The sequence below is a fragment of the Pipistrellus kuhlii genome, unplaced genomic scaffold (genome assembly GCF_014108245.1).
Source record: "Pipistrellus kuhlii isolate mPipKuh1 unplaced genomic scaffold, mPipKuh1.p scaffold_m20_p_12, whole genome shotgun sequence".
NCBI lineage: Eukaryota > Metazoa > Chordata > Mammalia > Chiroptera > Vespertilionidae > Pipistrellus > Pipistrellus kuhlii.
The window spans coordinates 13,935,706-13,944,810 of record NW_023425427.1 but is presented as its reverse complement, the minus strand read 5'-3'; the positions used below and the strand labels follow the sequence as shown (position 1 = coordinate 13,944,810).

The window sequence follows — 9,105 nt, the reverse complement described above, 5'->3', positions numbered from 1 at the left end:
TTGCCAGGTCACTCGGACAAGCTGGCTGGCGGAGCTTTCCTTTTCGGAAGAGCTGTCCTCTCTCTTACCCCCTCGCCCTGGCTTCCTGCCTCGAGGCAGCCTCGGAGGCGCGCCAGCAGCACTCCTCCAACTCTGCTCCACCCGAGCCTGACAGCTGGGCGGTCCCGCCTGACCCGCGGGCGGGCCGCCGCGCTCTCTCTCTCTCTCTCTCTCTCTCTCTCTCTCTCTCTCTCTCTCTCTCTCTCTCTCCCCCCCCCCTCTCTCTCTCAGACTCGTGCCCGGGCGAGCAGCGCCACTGCACCGGGGTTGCCAGCGCGGGTCGGAAAGGCCTCCGGGCTGGGGCTGGCTGCACCGCGTAGTTTCCATTGTGCCACCCGGCGAATGGCCGGGCAGCGCGCGCGCGCACATTCACAACACGCGAGCGCGCACACACACACACACTCCCTCGCACACGCGGAACCGGCTGGGCCAGGGGAGGAGGGAGGAGGAGGGTGACGTAGCGTCCCATGGCGTCACATTGACGTCTCGCATTCCAGGCACTCTATGGAGAGGCCGCTAGGGCTCCTGTGGCATAAATGACGTGCCGGGAGGACGGGCGAGCGCGCAGCCGGGAGAGCGGAGTCTCCTGGCTCCCGCCCCCCAGCCCTCCAGCTCCCGCTCCTCCTCCGCTCCCCACACACAGACGAGCTCACACCCGCTGCCTCGCTCGCACACACAGACACGCGCGCACACACGCTCCAGCGCACACACGCTCCGCTCTCTCCCGCGCGCTCACACCCCTCTCGCCCCGCGCCCTCGCGGGTGCAGCGCGGCGGCGCGGCGGCCGGACGCCCCTCCCGGGCTCACTTTGCAGCGCTGACAGCGGTGGCCGTGGAGGTGGGAGCGGCGGCGGCATCCTTGCCCCCGGTCCTGGTCGCGGCCGGAGGAGCCGGGACGCCAGCGGAACCCCTCGGCGGCGCTCTCCCAGGAGTCGGGATCGCAGCATCCCCTCCTGCCAGCCGCTCGCTGCCGCCTCCGGGAGCCGCTAGACTTGGACCCCGCAGCCCCTCCGGGACAGCAGCTGTGACTCCCCCTCCCCAGCGCGGATTTCGGGACAAGCTCTCTAGAAACTCGCTCTAAAGACGGAACCGCCACAGCACTCAAGTACGTATTCGAGATTCTACCGGTGAAGTGGGGGGACTTGTTAAAAAGTTGGCACGCCAGGAAGCGTCGCTCCCGACATGGACAACTTTGAGCGCGGGGTGTTCCTGCCTCGCCTCCTCGCCGCTGCCGCTTGGGTAGCCGAGAGGCGGGTGGATGCAGATCCGAAACTTTTCCCCAGGAGCGGACCCCCGGGGATCTCTGGAGCTAGTGGGATTCCAGCCCCCAACCCCGAGGGGCGAAAAGCCTCTAACAAAGAGGAGAGAAGCGGGATTTGTGCGTTAGCAGCTCCAGAGATGAGATTCAGGGTATTTCAGCTCTAGTTGTCATGGTAATGATGCTCTCGGCGGCGGCGGCGGCGGGGAGTTGCAGCTCCGGTGATGAACCGCAGTCATTTTCCTGCCTTTTTAACTAAGGATTGGACCTAGGGGCTGGGGGGCGGGGGGATGTCCAAGTGAATACCCCTCAGAGTGACCCCGAGTTGGTTGATTGGGAGGTATATAGCTTGGGAGGAAAGGGGCCAGGGCAGCCGCGGCCGCCGGAGTTTGCAAAGGCGCTCGCTCGGAGGATCTCAGGAAAGAGGGCGTCATTGTGGGAATGTGGCTTATTGTATTGAAATGAGCCTGGGGCTCCTCCAGGCACGTCTGCCCGGCCTCGCCGACCTGCCCGCTCACACTTTTCCCTCCGGAGGCGATGGGGTGTAATTGCGGGCTCCCGCGCTCCGACACGCGTGGGGACGGCATCCCTCTCCTCCAGACTTGGCTTCGGCGCGAGAAAGGCATGTTCTCCTCCCAACTGTCAGGACTCGCGCTCTGGGAGAAGTTGCTCCCGAGTGTTTTGATAGAATTGAAAGTTCTGGGTAGAGAGGAGAGAGCGCAGAGCGGTCGTGCCTGCGCAGCCTGCGGAGACCGGCTCCCACGGGGACCTCTAGAACCTGCTGGGAGTTTTGGGGGGTGGGGTGCGGTCGTGAAGTGTCAGCATTTGCTCCTGGATGCCCAAGAACGTGTTTCCAGGCGCGGAGGTCTTTGCCTAGGTCTTACCCCTTCTTGATGCCTCCATCACTCCAAAGGGGAAGAGCTAGCTAGCTGCAGGGAGTTTGGGGGGATCCGAAGTCTGGGGCGGGGGAGGGGGTCGGGGGAGGGCGTTTGTGATCCCAAGAGCCTTGGGGTGCCGCCGGGAGAGACATTCAGGGCGCTTGATTGGTCATTTCATAGCAGATTCCATCTTCTTTTCCCACGACAAAAGACATGTTTTCTAGAACTAAGTTTGGGGAAAAGAAACGTGTCCATCGTGGCGGCCGGGCACAATGAATGAAGTTAGAGTTTATTCGAGTTATCGTAGCCAAACACGATGCTCCCCGTGTGAGTATCAAAGGCTCCTCCTCGAGGCCACAGCAGCCTCCACACCCGCTCGCTTCCCCCGCTCCCACCCACCCACCCTCCCTCTCCCTTCCCTGGGGCCGTGCGCTCGCAGGATCTCTCCCCGCGGTCGGTCTCCTCTCCGTCGGTCTTTCTGAGAATCTCAGTCTTTCCCATCCCGCCGATCTCCTCCACTCGCCCTGCCCCCGCCCCAGCCTCCGCCCCCGCTCCCCTAGGCTGGAAACTCCGCGGAGGGACCGGGGTCACAATGGTGCGTTTCACGGTTTCCTCCGCTCGCTTCGCCACCGGGAGGGGAACACGGGGGTGTTCCTTTCGTCCGCCCACGAGAAAGAAAAGGGGCTTTGACAGAGGCGGTTATTTCTTCCTGATTTACAACCTCGAGGCTCCGTGCTCCCCATTCCCCGCGGCCGCGAGCAGGAGCCACCGAAAGTGTTTCCAGGCGCGGAGGCTTCGCCTAGGTAACCGGACGTTTGGAGGGGAGGGCGGGGAGGGTGTGTGTGCAGAGAGACCCAGGGGCGCTCGGCTGGCTCAGCTGTAGGAAACGTGCTGTGGCTCTTCCCCTCCAACGCTAGTGCCCCAGGAAACGCGACCCTCATTCCCTCAAGTCAAAGGCGGGTCGCTTGAGAAAGGCTCCGCTGGAAAGGCCCCGGGGCAGGGCGGGGATGCGGGCACCTCCTGGGAGAGGGGATGGGAGGTTTCCGGAGACCCCACTGAAGATGGGGGGCGGGGGGAGAAGGGCTGGAAGCACCAGCTACAGCCGTGGGAAGATCCTTCGGTGCTTGTACTAGAGTCAGCTCAAGCTTTTCGTAGGATCGGCTGGGGCTGCGGCTGGGGCTGGGGCTGAGGATGGGGCTGGGGCTGGGCCTGGGACTGGGGTGTCAAGGGAATCCCCCATTTCCTGGCCTTTGAGGGCTCCCCGAACCGGTAAACTCTTGAGTACCTCTCCTTCAGAGAAGCCATGGGCGTGGAGGTTGCAGGCAATGAAACTTACACGACCCTCTGGCAGCCTGCGCACCCCGGAGGATTTGGGGGGAGGGGTGTTTATTTTTGGCTCCACGTTGCCTGGGAGTGGGTCCGGACAAAGGTGGCGCTATAGGCCGGCGCTGGCGGCGGTGGAATCCTTCCTCGAGGCCCTTCCAGCTACAAAGTTTCGCTGGGGCTGTGCGCGGACACGCTGGGCCGGGAACCGCGCCGGCGCCCTCCGGAGGTGCCCTCTCCGGGCCGCCCGGGGGTGTCCAGAGCCTAGGAGTCGCCCACCCTCCAGGGGACCGCCCGCTGGGTGCAGGGGGGCATCCCTCCGACCTCCCCTGCAGCTGCAAACGCCGTCCGCCGCCTCGCCTGGCTTCCAGCACGGGCCTGTGTTCCCTGCGCCCTTTTGTTTGCTTGACCCCTGGCTCCCTCGAAGCGCGCGGCTAACAGACGCAAAGCCCCATTAGCATTTAGAATGAAAGGCTTGACTTTCTTAATTCCTCGGGGGCATTCGCGCATTCGTTCCGGACCTTGTGCATTTCCTATGCTGCGTGGAGATCTGTGTTGAAGAGGTGGGAGCGGGTGGGATTGGAAAATGACTATTTCCCCTTTCGTGCACACTCACGGATCCCCCCACCCTCCGAATCTGGGCGGGACTCTTCCCTCCACTGCTTTTCTTCTGTTTCCTTAACTTCGTGAGCGAGCTCGGGACCAATTGCTGGGGACAGAGGATCGATTTCTGGGCGATGTCAGGCTTTGCTATGTTAGCCTGGGCTCGGTGCCACAGAAGGGCGGTGAGCGCGGCTGGCAGGGACCACCTTTCCCCGGCTACCTGATGCTGCTGGTTTCAAGACTCCAGGCTCCTTAGAATTTTTTTTGTCATTAACATAGCATTGCTAGAGGCCTCCCCCAACTCCCCATAAGCCCCAGGCCCCGGTGGCTCGGCCTGGACTTGCTGTGACCTTTGTTCTCCCTCCGGGTGCCCGCAGAGCCCACTGCGGAAGAGCGCAGCCCGGCCAGCCCCGGCCCGGAGACTGGACCCACCGCGGAGCTGGGCAGCACCGCCACCGCTTCGCCTGGTCGTCCGTCTCCGCCTCCTTCCCTCTCAGCCTCCGCTGGAGAGACCCACAGCCCCACCATTCAGCGCGCAAGATATCCTCCAGGTAGGTCTGAAGGCGCGACCCCACCCCTGATTGCAACCCGGCTGGGAGAGGTGGGTGGGGGAGCCACACTACCAGCGGGCAAGGCGGTCAACTTGCCCAGCGGCCAAGACAGTGCCTGCTGGCTGCGCATTTCACAGCACAGGTGGCTTCCTTGCAGGGAACTCCTCTGGATACCACACCCTGTTGCTACAGAGCGGAGCCGCCAGATTACATTAAGCATTGCATTTCCCAAAAACATTTCTCCTAAGAAAAATACAAATACACCGTAGATTAGGATATTTTACTGTCCATGTCTTCATTGCTGCTCTTCCTTTACATGCAGTTTAATCCTTTAAGAATTATGGGGTCACTTAGAGCACTATATCGAGTATTTTTGTTTACATGAAATCCAAATCACTTGGGTGCAGAAGTGTGGGATTCTTGAAGCCCAGAGGGAAAGAGAAAAAGCATTTGACCTGACACCCAAGGAGTCAATTTTAAGCTGGCAAAAGGAAGGGTGGCGGACTTGGCTTGTAACATCTCTTTATGCATTTTGTCAGGGAGATACCAGGTGCCAGGCCTGTGTAGGCACCAAAGATATGCAGATAAATAGAATTCAGTCCCAGCAAGCTCACTGTGGAGCTGGGAAACACAGAAAGGCACAGGAGCAAATAGGCAGGGATTGGCAAGGAAGAATGACTAATAGGGAAATCCTAGAGGTCTAAAGGGGGGGGGGGGAGACAAAACCTCATGCAGTGTTCTTCCTTTTAAATGACTCGCCTCTCATCTCACTCCCAACAACTGCAAAGCAGGATAGGTAATCCTCTGACTTCAAACCAGTGAGTGTTTTTAAGGCCCTGTTTGAAAAATAGAGGCTTGAACTGGCCTCCATTGCTTCTCACGACAGGCCCACATCACCTTTTTTTTCAAGTCAAGATTTCATCCCATACACCCATGACTCAATCAGATTTGGAAATGTGGGTAAGAGAACGATGTCAGAGGAAACGGGAAGTACTCACTCTTCTATTAGTCACACATTTGACACTAAAAGCTCCACATAGACATGAAGCACCTGGTTTTCCTTTGGTTCAGAAAAAAAAAAAAAAACCAACCACCAGAAATTGCCCATTTTACCACTTACATTTAGCCACAAAGAAAGGGAAATCATTAGGTAAGTTATTCATTAGGTCCAATGCTTCTCAGGGCCCTCAGCCAGCTCAAGCTCTCTGAACAATAGTAAGCACCCTGGGTACAGTCGCTTTGGGGGGCTCAATATAGTCAAACTGGCAGAGAAACAAATACTAAGAAGCTGCTTTCTTTTTGTAGGGCTCCCAATTATTTTGTCATCAGATAATATGTAAACTAACCTGTTATGACAGCTATAACGTCATAAAACAGCCACTGATGTATTTTACTAGAATTGAGGAAAAGTATATTATATATATATGCATATATATATATATATATGCATATATACTGTATATCATATATTGCATATGGCAGAGAGCAGGTTTGGTGGGTGCTATGTTGCAGCTGCTGATCTTTCTCTTTGCAGATGGTGCAAACTTCCCCCAGTCCATTTCCTGGGCCTACTTTCCCACCTCAACACCTAGCTGGCTGAAGTCATCAGCAGGGTTCCAGCTTGTGCAGGCTGCTGGCCCTGTCTGGAAGAGTGGGAAGGGGGTGGAAGAAAAAGCGACCACAATATGTGTGGGTACCCTTAGTTGGCACTTATAAAATGTTAGAACGTGGCCGTTTCCCTTGGCCAGTAACTCCCATGTAGGACACCTTTGTTCGTTTATTTATTTATTTATTGTACTAACTCATAGAATTCATAAATCAGTGTGTGTGACTTGGGAGACCAGTAACCTCTTCCCCCCAAAAATAAACTAACAGGGCATTCCCTGGCTTTCTTTAGGCACCCTTCTCTTCTCCCTCCACCCCTCCCTCCCCCTCCCAACTAGTGGCTGAAGTCACTCCAATTTTCCCAGATCTGGTGTGGGATAGGGCAAGGGAAGAAAGGTGGGCACCGAGGTCCCCAGGAGGCTGGGTTCTGACATCCTGTAGGCCCTCCCACAGTCTGTAAGGGGTTCAGCTCTCCCCCCAGCCATGGAAGGAAGGAAACCCTGGGGTTTGGATCTGGGCTAGCAAGAGGAGAAAAGGATGTCACTTCCTCTGTGTCTCCCAGGCCTAGACTCCAGAGCCATGCTGGGAAAGCGTGCTGCTGACCTCCTTCTGAAAGACCCTTTGCCCTGTCCCCGCAGATATGCCCTGCGTGCAAGCCCAGTATAGCCCTTCGCCTCCAGGTTCCAGTTATGCAGCACAGCCCTACAGCGCAGACTACGCCGCGGAGATCATGAACCCCGACTACACCAAGCTCACCATGGACCTCGGCGGCGGCAGCACCGACATCACGGCCAGGGCCACCACGTCCCTGCCCAGCTTCAGCACCTTCATGGAGGGCTACCACGAAGCCAAGCCCTCCTGTCAGTACCAAATGCAACCCCCGGGGCCGCGACCCTTGATCAAGATGGAAGAGGGCCACCCGCACAGCTATCACCACCCCCATCTCTCCCACCACCACCACCACCATCACCACCACCACCACCACCATCCCCAGCAGCAGCCGCAGCCGCAGCCAGAGCCATCCATCCCGCCCTCCTCCTCCGGGCAGGAGGACGAGGTGCTGCCCAGCACGTCCATGTACTTCAAGCAGTCCCCGCCGCCCACCCCCACCACGCCGGGCTTCCCCCCGCAGGCCGGGGCGCTGTGGGGGGAGGACGCGCTGCCCGCGGCGCAGGGCTGCCTGGCGCCCGGCCCGCTGCTCGACCCGCCGCCGCCCATGAAGGCGCTGCCCGGCGGCGCGCGCTTCCCGCTCTTCCACTTCAAGCCCTCGCCGCCGCACCCCGCGCCCAGCCCGGCCGGCGGCCACCACCTCCCCTACGACCCGACGGCCGCCGCCGCGCTCAGCCTGCCGCTGGGGGCCGCCGCCGCCGCGGGCAGCCCGGCCGCCGCGCTCGAGGGCCACCCGTACGGGCTGCCGCTGCCCAAGAGGACAGCCGCGCTGGCCTTCCCGCCGCTCAGCCTCGCGGCCTCCCCCGCCGCCGCGGCCGGCCTGCTCGGGGAGAGCCCCGGCCTGCCGTCGCCCCCCATCCGGAGCTCGTCCTCCGGCGAGGGCACGTGCGCCGTGTGCGGGGACAACGCCGCCTGCCAGCACTACGGCGTGCGCACCTGCGAGGGCTGCAAGGGCTTCTTCAAGGTGAGCCTCGCCAGGGCCTCCCCCTGGCGCCCCTCCCTCCCCCTGGCGCCCCTCCCTCCCCCTGGCGCCCCTCCCTCCCCCTGGGGCCCCTCCCTCCTCCTGGCGCCCCTCCCTCCCTCCGCAGCCAGCCCCCTGGGCCACCTGCTCAAGGGAGCATAGAAGTGGGTCCTTCCCGATTCAGATCGGAGAGGTGTAATGATGGCTAAACTCTGCGTGCCTGCAGCCCAGCACCTTCACGTCTGTTTTCTCGGGGTGGCTGAACGTGAAGGCCATGACAGAAGGCCCTCCCCGGGTGGATTGGAGGAGCTGTGAGCTTCCTGACTTGGCCATTATCTTAGCATCATTTTTCTGGGGGAAGCAAGCTGCTGGCAGGTTCTCCAAGGGCTCTGGGATCTCAAAAGCGCACAAACCTAATTGCATTTCTCCCCTGACCATCTGAGGAGAAGGGTTTATGTGCCAGGCCAGTGGACATTTGTATCTCATTTAACCCTTGTAGTAAGAGCTAGGACTGTTGAGTCAGACAGACCTGAGATTGGATTCTGGCCCCGTACTAGTTATTTTTTAGGAAGTGTCTTGAAGGTGGATCTTAATTACCCATGTTTCATAAGTGAGGCCATGGAGGCTTGGAAGGGTTCTTCAGTGGCCCAGGACAAACACTCAGAGAGGGAGAGGGAGACTGGATGCCAGCGCATGCTTGCATGGCCCCAAAGTGCACGTGGTCTCACACCTCTGCGACAGTAGAACAGGCCCCTGCCTAGATGCAGTTTGTGACAGCTCCCTCCGAAGAAGATAGAAGCTGGGGTTTCACCAATTCACTCTACCTCTGGGCCACACGCACTGCCAGGTGTGGAAGTTGTTCATGATCTCATAGACCAAGAGGAGAATTTTAACAGGCAGGGAAAGAGGCCCTGTCCTCTTGCTACTCTGCTTTTGCTATTGACTCCCTGGCTTCTTCAGACACTTAATTCTGTGCCACTTTCCCCAATCCCCACACCCCTGGCCATCATCTCGGGCATTTGCAAAACCACAAAGGCTCTCCTGCAGTCATCACTCCCTAGCCTACAGGCTGGGCGGGGTGGAGGGAAAGGGGAAGCTGGATGCTGATTGGGTAATAGGATTTAGGAGGCCAACAGGATGTATCTGGGAGCAGGCTGGACTTGGAGAACCCTTAAATAGGAGGCCTTGATCTGTCCCCTACCAATTGTATGACACTGGG

At 59.4% G+C, this 9,105-nt stretch overlaps 1 protein-coding gene across 7 annotated transcripts in view; it reads left to right on the top strand.

Annotated features, from left to right (window-relative positions):
• Positions 1 to 296: 296 nt before the first annotated feature.
• NR4A3 (nuclear receptor subfamily 4 group A member 3) overlaps positions 297 to 9,105 on the top strand; it is a 38,319-nt gene continuing 29,510 nt past the window's right edge. Inside the window, exons 1-5 of one of the 7 annotated variants that reach the window (XM_036433199.2) lie at positions 311 to 1,143; positions 4,478 to 4,651; positions 5,538 to 5,611; positions 6,186 to 6,340; positions 6,895 to 7,889. In XM_036433199.2, the coding sequence (XP_036289092.1) occupies positions 6,337 to 6,340; positions 6,895 to 7,889 (999 nt within the window). In that variant the 5' untranslated portion in view covers positions 311 to 1,143; positions 4,478 to 4,651; positions 5,538 to 5,611; positions 6,186 to 6,336. Of the gene's footprint in view, positions 1,144 to 4,395; positions 4,652 to 5,537; positions 5,612 to 6,185; positions 6,341 to 6,894; positions 7,890 to 9,105 lie in introns of those variants that run through there. The other 6 variants (XM_045579961.1, XM_045579960.1, XM_036433198.2 and 3 more) reach the window with 6 other exon arrangements.